General features: G+C 41.7%; 1 protein-coding gene across 6 annotated transcripts in view; it reads left to right on the top strand.

Annotated features, from left to right (window-relative positions):
- Positions 1-18,810, top strand: part of CACNA2D3 (calcium voltage-gated channel auxiliary subunit alpha2delta 3) — an 878,040-nt gene that overhangs the window by 425,112 nt on the left and 434,118 nt on the right. For all 6 annotated transcript variants that reach the window (XM_053293293.1, XM_053293291.1, XM_053293290.1 and 3 more), the window contains 2 exons: positions 14,729-14,818; positions 17,637-17,750. In XM_053293293.1, the coding sequence (XP_053149268.1) occupies positions 14,729-14,818; positions 17,637-17,750 (204 nt within the window). The remainder of the gene's footprint in view (positions 1-14,728; positions 14,819-17,636; positions 17,751-18,810) is intronic.

The following is an 18,810-nucleotide window of genomic DNA, read 5'->3' as shown; positions in this document are numbered from 1 at the left end:
TTTCAGTATGTAAGTACTATGCTCCATGAACTAATGCTTCTTGAAATCACTTTTTATGTAATGTTCTTTGTAATCATTGCTGTGTTGACATCTTAATTTTGACATGTGCTGTCGGAGTGTGCATGGAACCACCCAGCGGTTTAGTTCATTTTTATTTATTTATTAAGTACATGTATATACTGCCCCATACAAAATAGTCCCTGGGCAGTTTCCAATGCCTAGAACCAGGTCAAACTGGTTCAACCCAGTTTGACCTGGTACTAGTGGAATCCAGTAAGGGGAATCCAGTAAGCACAGGGATAACCCTACGGGATTGGAAAAGGGTGGGCAGGGGAGTGGGCAGGAAGTGGTGACTCCCCTAGGTCCCGCCAGTGCTCCCCATCAGCTTAGGTCAATGGGCACTAGTGGGCCAGCAGGCTAGTTAACTCGAACCCAGTTCAAGCTTGAACTGGTTAGCACTAGGGATGTGCACAGAAGGGGTGAACCACGGGCAGGGGTGGTTCGAAGGTGGGGGGTGCTGCTTTAAGGGCAGGGGAGGGTGCACTTAACCCACCCACTGCTCTTCCTCTGCCGGCGCTCCGGTTTTCTAAAGTCCCTCGGGGCAGCAGTATACCTCCCTCCCGCACCATTGCCCCCATTTACCAGAACTATCTGGAAGTAGCCGGTGTGCCTGACACACATGCTGGTGTTTCGGCTGCTTCCAGATAGTTCTAGTAAATGGGGGCAATGGGGCAGCAAGGAGGTACACTGCCGCCCCGAGGGACTTTAGAAAACTGGAGCGCCGGTGGGGGAAGAGCGACATGAGGGGTAAGTGCACCCTCCCCCACCCTTAAAACAGCATCCCCGCCTTTGCACCAGCAGAACCGGCCACCATTCATATTGGTTCAGAGGCCCATAAAGGGCCTTCGAACCGGTTCTGTGAACATCCCTTGTTAGCACACCTTTAATGTGCTGTACTAGCAGCTATATAAATAAGCTAATATTTTTGTAGAAGTCTTTTTCACCTTGAGTTCTTTCCAAATATCTTTGTGGTTGTCAATACAATACCCCAAGAACCTGAACCCATAAACATAGTGTGTTTCCTGCATTGGAACTTTACACATCCTGCAGTTTGTTGATATAGTTTGCAGCTAAACTAAAAATTGAGGTGTCAAAAGATATCTAATGGAAGCTGTGACAAAAAATGTTGGCATATGGATCCCAGAAGGCTGAATCAGAAAAAAATACATTATTTTCCTGAAATATAGATTGGCTCTAAATGGTGTTCCTCTATAGAAACAATAGGAGTCAGATGTATTGCCAAGAAAGATATATGGCAATTGGCATCAGTTCCTGGAGCACTGGGGATTAATACACAGTGAAGATTTGGCTTGCACCATTCTTTGTAACATCTTCTATCTCCTGGACAAGATAGAAGATTCATTGCCATCTTTCATCTCCTGGACGAAAGAGTGCATGATCCTTATTAGGCCTGTGCACATTTGCAAATGTCGGGATCAGGTCCAAACTGATCAAACCCTATCCCACAAATATAAGTTTTAACCCTTCAGAATGTCAGTTTGGACACCCCCCTCAGTGAAAATCCCTATAGAGTCTATTGGGTAAGTTTTTAAAAATCAATCCCCAAAAATCCTGCTAAAAGAGGAGCTCTGAAATCTTCCCCACAAATAGGTAAGGATGGCCAGAATCCATGTTTTTAATTGCAAGTGTTTCTGACTATCCTTTGATGTTAAATTAATTTTTAAAAGTAACTGGGAAATTATATTCACTGTGAAACCTGGAAGAAACTAATGTCACACCAGCGAATCATGGGGGAAGTGATGCAATATCCAAGAATCCCAGAGAGAAATTTGCCACTTAATTTTTTTTAAATGTGAGTTTAAAAATGGGCTAAAAACTTCTTAAAAGGAAACAAATGCACACAAGCAAGCAGGCAGATAGAGGGAAGAAGATGGAGGCAGGAGAAGAGAGCTAGTCTTGTGGTAGCGAGCATGACTTGTCCCCTTAGCTAAGCAGGGTTTGCCCAGGTCGCATATGAATGGGAGACTAGAAGTGTGAGCACTGTAAGATATTCTCAGGGTATGGAGCCACTCTGGGATGAGCAACTAGGTTCCAAGTTCCCTCCCTGGCATCTCTGAGATAGGGCTGAGAGTGATTCCTGCCTGCAGCCTTGGAGAAGCTGCTGCCAGTCTGTGAAGACAATATGGAGCTAGATAGACCAAAGGTCTGACAGTATATGGCAGCTTCCTATGTTCCTATGATGGGTTCTTTTTGCCAGCTGCAGTTGGGGAGAGAGAGCGCAGACTCCATTTGGACCTCTGGAAAGCTCTGATTTCTCCTGAAAGAGGTTGAATAAATCCAAAATGAAATGGGATTCCCTCGTTCAGATTGGGAACTTCATATCAGGCCATTTCTGACATTTTTGGCTCAACATTGCATGACCCTAATTCTTATAACTCTGGTTCCTACCTGCATGCCTCAACCCAGAGAATGGGATAGGGTCATGACCACCATTTTCAGTGCAGCTACTCCTAGCTATATCTTCCCAGAATACTTTGGATCATGCATGTATAAAATCGAGGCACCTAGCTTCCAGTTATGCCATACCTGGGGTCAGCTCTTGGAAGACTTGACAGAGTAATAAAAAGAGTAATAAAAAGACTTGACAGTGACTATAGGCATATTTGGAGAGTCTCTTTCTCACCACATAAAAATAGCAAACCTCAGTCTGGAACTGGAGGAAGAGTTCCTGAGTAACAGGCTATAATGTCTAGGTACATTTGAACCCATCTCTCAGTTAAGCATTGAGATGAGGAAGGGGAAAGACCAGAATACCCTAGGAGGACAGGATTCCTTCTTTCTTTCATTGGTGCATTTAGGTCCCCATCTATCCCTCCCTCCAATCTGACTCCTAGAAAAATCTGGCTGGCTGACATTTTGCTTTTAAAAATTCACTCCTGCATTGACATATACTGGGTTAGGATGGGAAAGTCATATTGTTTGATCTTGCAGTGTGTCACTGTTAACATGCGTTAATATGACTATATCTTGGGGTACTTTCTGATTTCTTGTGTGTACAAAGTTCAAAATATGTTAGAGCTACTGTGTGGTATTGTGTGAAAATAATGTCCCTTCTCCAATATATTGGATAATTGATATAAAGAGTTTCAGATGAACAGTTAGCAGAAGGTAATGTCTTTTCAGCACTAAACAATTTAGCTGAAGTCTTTCATTTACTTGACATGTCATTTTTAATACCTCCTACAGCATTCCTCCTCAGCTGAAAAGAGTTTGTTAAGGTGAAAGCACCTTAAATTATTACTTCCAGGTTACTTAGTGGGCAATACTTTAAACACTAGTTCAGTCTCTTTGTGAACCATTATGATGACAGAAAGCAGTAACCTATCTGGATACCATTATTAATATGAAATTGTGGGGGATATAAGATATTGTGGAACTTTGAAATATCATTTCAAGGCTCAAAAGAGATTGCACAGTTGTTAGAGAGCACTATGATATTCTCTATCAATTATAATTCTTTTCTACTATTTCTACTACTTTTGAAAAAGCTGACAGCTAATAGTTGGACAAGGAGACTAAACCCTGAAAGTTTTGACTTGGTGAATCTCTATCGTTTTTGTTGGCTTTTAAACATTTTTTATATCCCACTTTTCCTCCAAGGAGCCCAGAGTGGTGTACTACATAGTTAAATTTCTCCTCACAACAACCCTGTGAATTAGGTTAGGCTGAGAGAGAAGTGACTGGCCCAGAGTCACCCAGCAAGTATCATGGCTGAATGGGGATTTGAACTCGGGTCTTCCCAGTCCTAATACAGTTGCAAAACTGTACTTGTGTATTCTTCATGGCCATATTCTGACCCAAGAACACCAAGGAATCCACTCTTCCTCTTATCAATTGTAAGGGAATTTAAGTTACATAACCAATTAACTGAGAAAAACAACTTTTGATCGATTTTAAAATATAGCCCTGAGAACTGGACAAGGAATTGTTCTGAGTAACTGGATAGAAGATTGTAAAAAAAATTTAAACATAGGAACTTATGGTTCAGATTAAACCTGGTTTGATTCAAATTGGCCCAGTTCAACCTCGAACTGGATCGCCCCTCAAAAAACTGGGCTGGTCCAAGTTTGAACAAAACTAGGCCTGGTTTGATTGGTTTGGGTGTCTATGCTTGTAAAGAGGAATCTGACAAAGATTCCTCTTTACAAGCAAAGGGGATCCCTAACACTAAAAAGGGGTTGAAGGGGCAGGCTAGAGGACACATGGCAGTGGTGGCGGCTCTCTGGCGGCAGCAGCTCCTCTAGGCTCTTCCAACACCCACCCACCCACCCCCACAATGCGGGCCAGTGGGGCCTAGAGGAGTTGCGGCCACCACCACAGTAAGGTGCCCTCTCACCCGCCCCCCACCCACCTTTCAACCCCTTTTTAGAGTTAGCATAGGAATACCCTTTACTTGTAAAGGGGAATCCTTACTACATTCCCCCTTAAAAGCATCCTAAACCAAGAAGATCCAGGCCAAACCGGTTTGACTGACAAAATAAACAGCTGGTTGGTTTTAACGAACCAGTTCACAGACCAGTGGTTCAGTTCAGTTCAGTTTGAATTTGAACCGAACTGCCCAGAATGGTTCTGTGCACACCCCTACTTCCCCTCTTTTCTCTCACACATTATTCTTCCAATATGTTGGCTGCTGTGAAATGTGTCAACATCTAGAAACAAAATGGCCTTTTCCTTCAAATAATGGGCAGCATCCAGACCATTAGCCAAGACTATGCCTGACTGAAATCAATGGGACTTGTTAGTCATGACTAACTTGCTTCACTGATTTCAGCAGCACTTGGTCATGATTAAGTAGTCTGAATGCTACCCACTATTTCTATTTATATGCATTGGTATATAGGTTTAATTGATAATTTAATCCCCTAAAACTCATGTGATTATTTGACTAAAATGTCTTTAATCTGGTGAGAGCACTATACAAAACACTAAACTCAAAGGCTACTCTTTTCAGAGTCAGTTATTTCAAGAATCAAATATTTGAGATAGATGCCAACAATGAGCAGGGGAACACAGGTGATTCATGCTGGCAGTGGAAGAGCAGGCAAAGTGAGAGTAGGGTGTTCTAGAAAAGACTTATTTAAACTGGATTTGGCCCTGGAGCGACATTATCACAGTCAGGCTGAAGAAAGTTGTGGCCGCCCAAAAGGAGGAAAACCTAAAACATCCAATTGCTTAATGGAAAGTTTTAATTGCTAGACAATAAGCTACACCCTAAGCAATGTAATGAAGTGAAAGCTTTATTATGTCCATCAAGCTGTACTACCCAAATTATTAAAGCATTTTCTATTTGCTGTGGAAAATGTTATAAATAAACCTCTGTAAATAAGCCTCTTCTTGAAATGCAGACATTTCCATCACTTATAATATTAGAATTTTAAAGAAGTATATACCTGAGAGATATTTGGCTTCCTTTCCATTTGTTTGATGAAGGGTTCTGTGAAACTTGAAAGTTTGTATACTTTGCCAGCAAAAGTTGGTACCAAGGGAAAAAATGCTGCTTTACCTGTTTTGTATTACTTAAATCTCTAGGTCCAATGTGATAATTGCTGTCTGTACTATACTATTATGAACCTGTCATTTTTCTAATCAGACAATGGGATATAATTGCCTTAATTCTCTATTTAATTTGCATAAAATTACAATTATGTGATACGTAAACAAGATATTTGCATAGGCAGAAAATATTACACAGATACTTTTTGTGATTATAAATGAAAACCAAGGCTGTGCTATTGCATGTCAAAATTAGTTCCACAAAACTGAGTGTACATAGGATTCAAATTCATGAGGAAGTTATGGTTCCTTATACTTTTTATTCAATTTTAATTTGCATAATTAAAATTCTATTTTAATGTGTTGGCATGAAATATCCCGCTAATCATACATAGTTCTTGTTGCCAAAATGAAAGACGAGCCTTCAGCTAATCAGGCTCTAATAGCCTGGTAATTTTTATCAAAATATATTTAAAGCTGACATTGACCTTTTCTGGCAGATTTGCACTAAAACGGAAGAATAATAGAATTTCCGAGTAGGGAAAGTGTTCCACTGTTGAACAGCTCTTACAGTGAAGAACCTCTTCCTGACATCTAGCCCACATCTGCCACTGGCTGTATTCCTACTGTCAGGAACAACAGAGAACAAGCCAGAGGTGTGGCTATAATTGAGCAGATGGGTTTAAAGATTCTGGGGTCCCCATCTCTTGAGGGCCCCTCAGCTCCACCCCTCCCTATTTTGTTCATTATCTCCCTCTCTCCGAGGGGCCGCTGGAGAGAGAGGTGAACATGGGCCCCCTCTCCCCTAGTTATGCCCCTGGAAGAAGTCAACTTCTCCTTCTCTGTGACAGCCCTTCAGATATTTGAAGCCTGTAAATTTGGCTTTTCGGCGTTAGGATAGCTCTAGTGAGGAACTCTAGTGTCTGTGGCTTACATGCTGTGCAGCGAGCCATGCATGCAAGAGGGGTGCAGACTCGCTGTTTCCACAGCAGCCACCAGCTCATCTGTGTTTCTAGGGGCAGTGGGAGAAGCTCCTTGTGAATGATGCTGTTGCAACTGATTCCCATTGGGAATTAGGGGAGCTGGTTGCAGGAGCAATGATGCTCAGCATTGGTTACAGCAACAATGGCACACAGTGTCAGCCACATGTAGGTTTCCCCGCTGCCACTAGGAGCACAGATGGGCTGGTGAGTGTTGCAGAAGCAGTGAGCCAAAATACTCCTTTTACAGGTTCCCATAACAGCTTCTGCTTAATAGTAGACATGAAGGTAGGCAGCTTGGTTTCTTTAAAACCATTACTGAATAAAGTCCATTTTCCACATTTCAAACAAATCTCAGGGTTGTATTGTAGGGATGTGCATGAACCGTGGTTTCAGCACATTTCGGGAGTGAGAAGGGCACTGAGCAACAAATGCACAAGAACCGAGACTTCTGATTCCCTCAATTCCTTTGCATTCCCTGAGGGATTTTCCTAGATAGAAATTTCTAACAGGGAGGACTTTAGGAAAGAGCTGCACCATGCAGCTTCCTGCTGGGGCAGAACACATCCTGAGAAGCCCTGTGTGGCATCAGCACAAACATGGAGCTCACACATGCACAGGTGCCATGTGTGTGCTGATGCTGCACAGAGCTTCTTGGGACCATCAGGAAGCTGCATGGGGCAGTGCAGAGCAGGTAAGGACCTGCTCTCCTCTTTCTTAGTTCCCCCGTGCTGCTCCTGAAATGTGCCCGAATCGCAGTTCATGCACATCCCTATTCTATTGATACATTTGTCACCAATATATTTTTCAGATCTGTAGGTATAAAGAGTGAATATTCAGATCACATAAAATGCATCTATATATTAATGGATACACAGTTTACTAGCAATTGTAGGTAATTTAGTTTTTATTGTGTACGTTCACCAGAGATAATCTACACGCACTGACAGAACAAGCATTCTGCTTTCCTTAGACTGAAGAGGTCTTCTGAGTGCCATAAACCATTATGCAGATTTTGCTATCATTTTTTATATATGTTTTTTGTAAAATTAAATATGTTTCCTCAAGGGTGGAATATCCTGTTGAGAGTTATGGTGCATTCAAATAGTGAATTTGCCTTTTAAATGTGATGTTTTAAAATAATAAAAAGTATTGAAATATGCATGAATGGATGCATAACTGAATGGGTGGCAATGAGACTAAAAAGGTACCAGGGTAACTGGAGAGTCTAGCTGCAGGACCCAGACAGACTGCTTTCTATTCCATTGTGTCAGTTTATTGGAGAAAGGAGCTTCTCCAATAAAAAAACCCACTTTTCATTAATCCAAAGCAACTAACAAAAAAACCACAGAAATAAAATTTACAACAAATATAAGATACAATTATAATAATTACAGAAATAGTAGAGAAGGCTCAAGATAGGCAAATATATTTCAACCTCTTAGAAATATGCACATTTTCTTATGGGGCTTCCAGATTAGCGAGGAAACTACAGTTCATAGGAATTTGGGTCCCCTGTTTTCCTAGTGTGTCAAACCTGACAAGTTAATGTCTACATGAACAGGACTAGCTCCAGGTTCAGAGGGCCCCTGACAAACTGTGGGGCTCCTCCTACTTTGATGACCCACATAAGACAATACTGCACAACAATACAGACCTCTAACTTTAGCCCTGATCCCATATCTAAACTAGGTGCCTAAGTAAAAATAACTTGTCTAGCCAAATACTCCATGAGATGGGAATACCAGAAGCCAGCACTGCTGGCATTAGCTATGTCCAAGGAAGTAGTCCTGACCCTTCCTTCTGACTCTAACAAATCCTCCTCCATGGTACAGGAGACCACCCTACCATTAACATCCTACAGCAGGAGGCTCCCCTGTTCTGCTAGGGCCAACACCGAACAGAGAACAAAACCTTTACACTACAACCTTTTTTGGGAGGTGGGGGTGGGCAGAGCTAAAGACAACAAATACCCTCATATAATAAAGGCTTTCAGTTGTCTTGGACAACTTCTAGAGCAACATCCTTACATGCTACTTTGAATTGCCTTGAATCCAGCTACCGTGTTTCCCCGAAAATAAGACAGTGTCTTATATTAATTTTAGCCCCCAAAAATGCACTAGGGCAATTAGCGGTACATCAGAAATTACTGCTAGGTCTTACTTTCAGGGTAGGTCTTACTTTCAGGGAAACAGGGTATAGGGGAATCCCCAAGATGGAGATGATTACCACGAGTAAATACGACAAAATTCAGGTTGGGGCTTCCCTCACCTGGGTTTTGCAGGGAGGACCTTATTGAGCGGGGGAAGAAGTAGACAGTGTGGTGTAGTAGTTAGAGTGTTGGACTAGGACCAGGGAGACCCAAGTTCAAATCTCCATTCAGCCATGATACTTGCTGGGTGATGCGGGGCCAGACACTTCTCTCTCAGCCTAACCTACTTCATAGGGTTGTTTTGAGGAGAAACATAACTATGTAGTACACCGCTCTGGGCTCCTTGGAGGAAGAGCGGAAAATGAAATGAATGAATGAATATGCCCACCTGGAGGCATTCATGCTGGCCCCTGCATGGGTGGATGCTTCGCCATCAAAAGACTGTGTAGCTTCACAGGATTGTGAGCAAATCTTGTGAGATCTCAAGCCAAGATCTCATGAGACTTGCCCCAGCGATCAGGAGCTATATAAGGGTGCACTGGCCAGTGATGAGGGGCCAGTCCAGGAGAAGGGCTCCACATGGAAGGAGCTCTGGGACTCTGACTGAACCTTGGGGGGGGGGTAACAACACTAGGGTGGGGCTGGTGAATGGAACAAGCCCTGCCTGTAAGCCTTAAAGCTCCCCAGGGGCATAGCTATAATTGGGCAAACGGGTTCAAAGAACCTGAGCCATGCCCAATCAGGAGCCGCCATTCGCGGCCCTGAAACACCCCCCGCGTGTGACGTCAGACGCGGGGGCGGTAGCTTAGCTCCCGAGTGGGAGCCGCACAGCCCCTTTGGGAGCTAAACAAAGGCTGGTGCTGCGAATACAGTGCCAGCCTAACTAGCTCCTGAAGGGGCCGCGCGGCCCCTTCAAGAGCTAAGACTGGTGCTGCGTTTGCAACGCAACCCAGAAGTGGCTCTTCCCTGCAGGGAAGAGCCGCTCCTGGGCTGCGCTGCGAAGGCAGCACCAGCCTTTGTCTAACTGCCGAAGGGGCCGCATGGCCCCTTCAACAGTTAAGCTGTTTCTCCCGAAAGGAGCCTCAAGGCTCTGTTCGGGAGCCAGACCACGCCCACCCGCGCCTGACGTCAGAAGTGGGAGGCGTGGCTAACCCCTGCGTCTGATGTCAGATGCAGGGGGCGGGGCTATCGGGGTGCCTGCCGCGGCCGCACACGGGCCACCGGCGGGCTAGCTACGCCCCTGAAGCTCCCCCAGCTGGAAAATCTGAAGCCACTTCATCCTCCTTTGACAGAAGAAGGCAGGTAGCTATAACCAGACACCAGCCTTTAATATCTAGTCCCCTAGAACCAAGATCCTGATACTCTGCACCCAACCTTCCCTCATCTTGCCAGTAATTCTGCAGGGTTTTAAAGAGAAACCAGACAAAGAGGCAAAGGATAAACCAGGTTGGGCACCAACCCAAGTTGGGCACCAACCTATGGTCAACCCCTGAGGTCCAAGGTTTTGGGGAGGGACTGCCAGGCATATAGTGTATCCTTAAGGCTCTTTCACCAGCTTTTCTTTTCCTCCATTTGCCTCCCCATCTCTCCCTGCTCACAGCAGAGCCCACTGACTCAATTATACAAAGCTACAGCAACCTAGTGCAGGGACTACAAAAGCACCTAACCCATCAAAATACTGCCCACCCTAATTAGCTCCCTCACTGTTCCAAACCATGCTTTGATTCTGAATGTGTCGAAGCAAAAAAAAAAAAAAAAGTTTATTGCCAACGACAATGTCTACAAAGCCAGTATAAGACCAATCTCTGTGCACGACCTTCTTAAGCAAAATAGGCAATACAAGCATCTACTCAAACAAGAAAAGAGATGCTATGAAAGGCATCTGGGCACATCTCATCCAAGCAGTGAGAACCAATAACTCTGCCCTATTCTGGCGCATCACTGCCGATCACCCCAGCAGCAGTCTGACACATTTGGACAGCTTCATTCCAGCACAGGTTTGGGAAAGGCACTTCACCTAATTCTACAGGGGTTAAGCAGCAGACCGCGGATACCCTTGACATAATGTAGAGCGCCTGCCCACCTGGCAGCCAGTGGCATCTGCTGAGATAATGGATTTGATCTTGCAACTAAGACCTGGGAAGTCTCATGGCAACACTCTAATTTCCTCTCAGCTAATCAAAAACCCCTCAGTATGGTGGGCTCCATTCTGGCCTCGCTGCTTACATCTATAGACAAGTACACATGTATCACTAGGGACTGGGGGCTAGCAGTTATTGTTCCCATCTTTTAAAAAGGTAGGAGGGATGACCCAGGAAACTATAGACCCATCAGCCTGGTCATCACAGTCAGCAAACCAGACATCTGGAAACTAAAGGACTGGCTGGAACAAGAAAACCTTCTTGCAGAAGACCAGGCCAGATTCAGGGAGGAATGATCCACCATTGGATCACCAGTGTCTAGTACTATATCACCTTATAGAGAAATATTACAGTCACATCACAATCTCTCTTTATGCATCCTTCATAGACTTTAAGTCTGCATTTGACTCCCATCTCTCGAACCCAACTGTGGGAAGAACTAGAAGGGCCCTTGATCGATTGGCGCTTGCGATCTCCGTTCCATACCATCCACAATAGCTCATCCTTGGAAGTCAGATGCAGCACCCAAGGTTACCTATCAAGTGCCATTCCAACTCGTAAGGGTGTAGTATGGCAACCTCTCTGGAATTTGGTCAGGGAAGAAACTAGCTGAAGGAAAAAATCTGCCCCATATTTTGCTTCCCACATCTTTTATTTTAAATAACTCAAAATTGCCAGGTATGCAAAAGTTCTTTTTAAAAAGCAAGCAGCTCAGTATTTTTTTCTGATTAAAAAAGAGAGTATTTCATCATATAAGAAAGGCTAGCCTTCCGATTTATAAAGAAGAATGAGAGATGCTGCTAAAAATAGTGCCATGGACAAAACTGCCATAAAAGGAAATCACATACATTAATGCCTTGTATGAGTTGTTCTCCTAAACCTTCCTCTAAGAAACATTTTCCCTTTCCTTTCCTAAAATAATGGATTAACACAATGTAGTGGATGGTAAAATATTATGAAACTTCCGCAAGTTAAAGGGGAGGATCCCAGCTTGAGGCAATTTTGAAGCATATGTTAAAGCCACAAAACTAGGCTGGTTTTCCAGAACAATTAGTGTAGCTTAATGTTCACGGTGACCCAGTAAATATGGTTGATGTATCTCAATATTTCCTAATGGCAAAGACTCATTGATCTAAATAAGCAGTTAAGGCATAATGCATTCTGCATCCTAGAGAGTGAAAAATGTTTCAGGATATTTTGCTGTTAAAATTTAAACAAAGAATAGAAAATATTTACTGTATATTCCAGTCATTTTCTTTTTAATGTTAATGATATTTTCTCTTTGTTGCTTAAGAAAGCGTATGAGGAATTTGAAATCTAGGGAAAGGGGAAAGTAAGTGTGTGTGTGTGTGTGTGTGTGTGTGTGTGAGAGAGAGAGAGAGAGAGAGAGAGAGAGAGAGAGAGAGAGAGAGAGCCAGCCAGCCAGCCAGCCAGCCAGACACTTCGTTCGGTTCAGTTAGAGTTTGAACCGAACTCGAACCAAACTGCCTGGTCCACGAGCTGGTTCATCAGAACTGGCCAAAGGTTTGGTTCATGCCTAGAACCAGGACAAACCAGTTTGACCCAGTTCTAGTGTGGGAGTCTGGTAAGGATTCCCCTTTATAAGCATCGGGGGAACCTTGCAGGGTTGAAAAAAGGTGGGCAGGAGGTTACCTTATGCACCATGGTAGTGGCACAGCTCCTCGGGGTGGCAACAGGCCGGCACTGCCTACCATAGTCCCCACTGACACTTTCCCCCATCAGCAGGGGCCCAGTTTGGGCCTTCGTGCAAGTGCAGAGGCCATTTGCATCACCACACAATAGCCATGGTGAGGCAAAGAGGCAGTGTAGGAGTATGTGTTCAGGCTGCAGCAAATTTGACAGGGCCCTTAGGCCCTATGAATTGGGGGCTGTGTTCCATCTAACAGGGATTCCTATATGTTGTTGACTACAACTCCCAGAATCCCCATCTGCAATGGCTTTTGCTTGGGGATTATGGGAGTTGTAGTCCACAACATCTGAAAATACGTGTTAGAGGGAACACTGATTGGGGACAACTTTGAAATGCAGAAGCCGTCCCAATTTGAATCTGTGCTGGGTAAATTGCTGGAAAGTATTCTCAAGGACAAAACTGTTAACCATATAGAAGAACAGGCCTTTCTGAAGGAAACCAGCATGGCTTTTGCAAAGGTAAATCTTTTCTTACTAACCTTTTGGAATTTTTGGAGCGTGTCAACAGGTGTGTGGATAAAGGTGATCCAGGTGACATAGTATACCTGGATTTTCAAAATGCTTTCAGGAAAGTTCCTCATTGAAGATTTTTGAGAAAACTTAGCAGTCATGAGACAAGGGGACAGGTAACTGGTTGAAGCACAGGAAACAGAGGGAAGGAATAAATGGGCAGTTCTCTAAATGGAGGGAAATAAGAAGTAGGGTCCCCTAGGGATCTGTACTGGGACCAGTGCTCTTTAACCTTTTCATAAATGATCTAGAAGTTGGGGTAAGCAGTGAGGTGGCCAAATTTGCAGATGACACTAAACTATTTAGGGTAGTGAAAACCAAATCGATTGTGAGGAGCTCCAAAAGGATGTCTCCAAACTGGGTGAGTGGGCAACAAAATGGAAAATGCAGTTCTATGTAAGCAAGTGTAAAGTGATGCATATTGGGGCAAAAAACCCTAAGCTTCACATATACTCTGATGGAATCTGAACTGTCAGTGACTGACCAGGAGAGAGATCTTGGAGTCATGGTGGACAGCTCATTGAAAGTTTCAACTCAATGTGTGGCCAATTCCATGCTTGGAATCAAAAAGGCCAATTCCATGCTTGGAATCAATAGGAAGGGGATTGAAAATAAGACTGCTAATACAGTATTATAATGCCCTTATACAAATCTTAAGGTGCAGCCACATTTGGAGTACTGCAATTCTGGTCACCATACCTTAAGAAGGACATTGTAGAACTGCAAAAGATGTGGAAGGAGGTAGCCAAGTGAGCAGGGGCCTAGAGCACCTTCCTTATGAGGCAAGTCTACAACACCTGGGGCTTTTTCGTTTAGAAAAAAGATGACTGCGGGGAGACATGCTAGAGGTCTATAAAATCATGCATGGTGTGGAGAAAGTGGATAGAGAGAAATTTCTCTTTCTCAAATATAACACTAGAACCAGGGGTCCTCCCATGAAATTGATTGCCAATAAATTTAGGACCAAGAAAGGGAAATACTTTTTCACATAACATATAATCGATTTCTGGAATTCTCTGCCACAAGATGTGGTGACAGCCAACAACCTGGATGACTTTAAGGTAGGTTTGTATAACTTCATGGAGGAGAGGTCTATCAATGGCTACTAGTTGGAGGGCTATAGGCCACCTCCAGGCTCAGAGGCAGGATTCCACTGAATACCAGTTGCAGGGGATAACAGAAGGAGATAGGGCATGCCCTCAGCTCCTGTCTGTGGGCTTCCAGTGGCATCTGGTGGGCCACTTTGTGAAACAGGATGCTGGACTAGATGGGCCTTGGGCCTTATCCAGCAGGGCCATTCTTCTTCTTATGTGAGTACCCTTATAATTTACATGATGTTTTTCCTTACAATCACTTGGTTTCTTATTATTGTTCTATATTATTTTGTTGTTCTTTGTCTGTATAAATGGGGAGGAGGTGTGGGAATTCTTCCAAATATATGGCATGCACACAGTTTTTGAAAGTTTCAAGCTTTCTTGCAGAAGCAGAGGAGCAAAGAGATGAGTTTAAAGAATAATTTGAGCCAGGTTGCTCAGAAATGTTTAACGGGTACCTGATAATGTGCTAGAAGCCAGATTCCTTGACTTGGTCATAAAGACTTCAAGAGCAGATTTAATGCAAAAATCTTCATAAATATGTTTGAAATTCCTTTTCTTTTTCAGCACTTCAGAGAGCACCTTGACAAACTTTTTGCAAAAGGAATTGGAATGCTGGATATTGCTTTAATCGAAGCTTTCAACATGCTCAGTGATGTAAGTTAGTGCTTGCTAAGCTTTGAATTTTTTTAAAATTTGCAGCATGCCGTAAAAGAATCAATAATGGCTTTTTTACAGTTTCAGTTTAGTATCAAAGGATGCTGTACAATGCAAGGATAATTTAGATAATTTTCACTTTACCTACAGTATGTGGCACGTAACTTTTAGCAATCTATTCTTGGAAATTACAGGTTAGCATGCATTCTCTGATGCATAAAAATGCTATTTTTAATATATGTAGTCTGTTGGGTGTCACTTTTTAGACTGGTTCATAGAGTACAGTAATTAAGCTTTGTTAATTTTCTCTGATAGTTACCTGTATTTTACTCTTTGCTTAGCTTGTTAAAGAGGCAGCAGTTGTGGGTAATAATAATCCTGAAAGATGCATTCATAGCTCTGCCCAAATTTTCCCCAACCTTTGATTTATGCGACCGCCTTGAATTGCTGCAAAAATATAGAAGTGCTTGGTTCAGCAGTCAATGTCTACTATATCATGTGACAACTGCAATTATCTCTTTTGGTGATAAATGTGATCTTTGCTGTGATTATTTTTTTTTAAAAAGTCTTAACCAATTAAAAAAAATTCTATGATATTTCAAAGACTGTTAATCACAATCAAGTCTTCCAAATGTCAGGATGCATCGAAATTTTCCCTGCTAACTGATGAATCACTGAGTTAATTGTAGTTCATCATGAGGCCCTTGTCATTGTTATTGTTATGGAAAAGACTTTCATCACTCCTGCTATTCAATAAAAATAAAAAGTTGCAGACACATATGAGGAGATATTACTCATCAAAGCATTTACATTTAATCACCTCTCTTAAAAAGAGAATACAGTAGATTATCCTGCAGAATATGATAGATTCAGACAGGGTAAAGCAATGTTTTAAAATAAATAGATGAAGATGGCCCACCTCCATGATATTTTAATATACTGTTCCTTTCTTTTTTTCTTTTTAAGTATGATCCTTGGTTTAGCTAAAAAAGAACAATAGGAATCTTAATTCATGGAATCCTCCCTTTGCAAAGGGGTTTTCTGTTTTTATTAGTTGCATAATGGGCCCAGACTGCATTGTTTTCATCTTGGCATGATGCCAGTGATTTTCAAAATTTGCCCATTAGGCAAATCAAAAGCCCACTAGGATTGTCAGGTCATAACCCAAAGAACATGTCTGTCTCTTAAACTTTTAACACATCCGCAGCTGCAAAGAAAAATGCAGCTATGGTTCCTACCACCCAGGCTCCCTTTGCTCCCTTTGACCATTATCTCCTTCTACCTAATATAGCAGTACCTCCTGCTACTGGGTCATTAAAGAGACAGTCATAATCTCCAAGTTCTTACTGGCAATCTTGCCATCATCCAATTACTGTGTTGCTATGTTTGGTTCATGTATGTGTCATGAAAACACTACAAGTTGAATCTTAATTGAATTATTTGGGTTCCCTAAACTGCAATTAAGGCTAACTATCTTAAAGTTGAAGACAGGTTTAATGGGAAAAGATTTGACTTAGGTATTCAAATTCTGGCTCAGAGACTATTAGTTGTGCACTTTTTAAAATTACCTGCTTACTAAGTGTCCCACTATCTGGCATAAAGTTGCAGAATTGGACATTTATTTATTTATTTATTTTGTCATATTTGTATACCACCTGATATGTAAACCTCACATAACATAATTATTACAAATTATTTATTTTATTATAAAGGATAATTTTATGTCAGTATTCTTCTTATATTTATAGCTAAATTAAATATATAGCTCAATACTTATACTTATAGCTCAATAATTGGCAGGACAGAGGGTGAGAACAGGGAAATAAACTGCATAAGAATTTAAGGGGTTCAGAAGTTAAGCCTTCCTTGAAATGTTCATAGATTTCGTTGAATAAAAATGACTTTGGAGACTGTATGCATGGGGACAAAGCCATACCTGGACCAACAAGGTATGTAAATGGCAAAAATGATCATCAGTAAGCCAGTAGCTATATTTTCCCCATGGATTATGGGGGGAAATATAGCTACATATATAGGATAAATAAATCCAGGGTGTTTTTTTAAAATATAGTTTATCCCATTTATGTGATCATGCTTTATCACTTCAGAAAAACCAAAGTTTCAGAATTTAAAATGTCCACTCATATAAGAAATGAAAGTGAAAAATATGTATCTTAATTTTTGGAGTTAGTGCTAGTAAAAAAATGTAGATAGGTAGATCCTTAAATGTGTGTGATCACCAATACTGCATCCTTCAAAAAAAAAAGGGGGGGGGCAGCATTATTATGGATTGTTATAATCTTCTTTTTTCCACAAAGTATACCACAGAGTAAATCTGGCAAATCATTTGTGGTTTTGTGTATATGTATTGCCATATGTTAATGACAAGAAAGAATGTTTGTTGTTAACAACTTGGATATTTTAGCATATCTTCCAGTAAATGCTTCCGATTTAGAAAGCTACATATTTCTTGCTCTGTAGTAGCTTCAAATTCTCTAGAGATTCCCCCCCCCCATGGAGTGCTTGCTTACACAAAAGCAAGCACTCCATAAAAATGTATTGGGTGGGGGTGAATAGGAAAGCAACACCTACAATAGCACTCTAATGTTTTTTAGTAGAAATGTAACAACACTTGGCATCACTTTGATTCGAGTATAGCACATTGGACTGGAAATATACCATATGTGATGAAAGTCAGAAAATAATCATCAAGAAGATACTTTTCCTAGAGCAACATACTCAGTAGAGCATGGCTCTTGTACAGCAAAAATTCACTTGCTGTCAGAATTCAAGTAACCCGTTTCCCCCTCTCTCCCAGTTCAATCACACAGGGCAAGGAAGTATTTGCAGTCAAGCCATAATGCTGGTTACTGATGGTGCTGTGGACACTTACAGTGCAATATTTGAAAAGTATAATTGGCCAGAAAGGAAGGTAGGTCTGTGATGCATATCAAAAAGGAAAACATAACTTTGTATTTTGAAAATTATTCTCTCTTCTATCTCCTTAAAATAGCTATCTGACCTGCTTACTGTGAATACTGGACATAGCTAGTTTCTAAACCAGAGCTTGAAATCAGTTTCTAATCTTGGTTTTAGTCTCTGCTTTAAACACTGATTATTAGCAAATTAGCAATACCTGTGGCTATATTGTTTTGACAGAATACTGCATCTGTCTAGGCTAACATTACCTAGTAAAGGGAATGAAAAGGGCACATGAATCTGAGGAGGAGGAAGGAAAGGGAGGAGTTTGTGAGTTCATGGGTGTTCCTCTTGGCCAGTTATGGTTTGATGATCATGTAGCCTATCACAATCTATCCATCTTCTGTCATCATCAGTGTTCCTGTTGACTGATTTTGTAAACAGAAACCCATTGAAAAGCAGCAAAGTGAAGGAAGATGATAAGCAACAGGGTGGGTGTGTTTTCTTGAAGGGTACTTTTGGGTACTTCCACTTTCCGTGAAGGAAGATGATGCACATCTTGACTGTTGAACTTTTGATAGATAGCATCTATCTAATAACTGTAATAACAATATGGAAGCTTTTCTTCTACTTTGAAACTCTTGCTTATTGTTTATATAACATTTATTGGAAAGGAGAATACCATTTGCCATTTGTGGAGAAGGTCAGCCGTAGTTTAAAATGCTGAATGGGATTTTCAATGGGTCTCCTTTAAAGCATTCCCATTGACTTCCCAAGACTAACTCTGGGATAAATGACTTACGAACTGCAATATGATGTTTTATTTCTTTTTAGTATATCTGATCCCTGAGACAGGACAGCCTTGTTAAGCTAAAATATGTGGGTACATGCTGGTTGTCTGGGATTGACATGAATTTATTTTGATGTTTAAAAAGACAAAAATATCTTACCACTCATGAATCCAAAATAGAAAAGAAGTGTCATTGTTAGTAGTTGCACATACTCTGAAGATTAAGCAGAATGTACTTTGTCTGTAAATAGTTGCCTTTCTCCATTCTCCATCCTCAGTTAAT

Source organism: Hemicordylus capensis, chromosome 2 (assembly GCF_027244095.1).
Source record: "Hemicordylus capensis ecotype Gifberg chromosome 2, rHemCap1.1.pri, whole genome shotgun sequence".
Taxonomy (NCBI): Eukaryota; Metazoa; Chordata; class Lepidosauria; order Squamata; family Cordylidae; genus Hemicordylus; species Hemicordylus capensis.
This window is presented reverse-complemented; position numbering and strand designations above follow the sequence as displayed.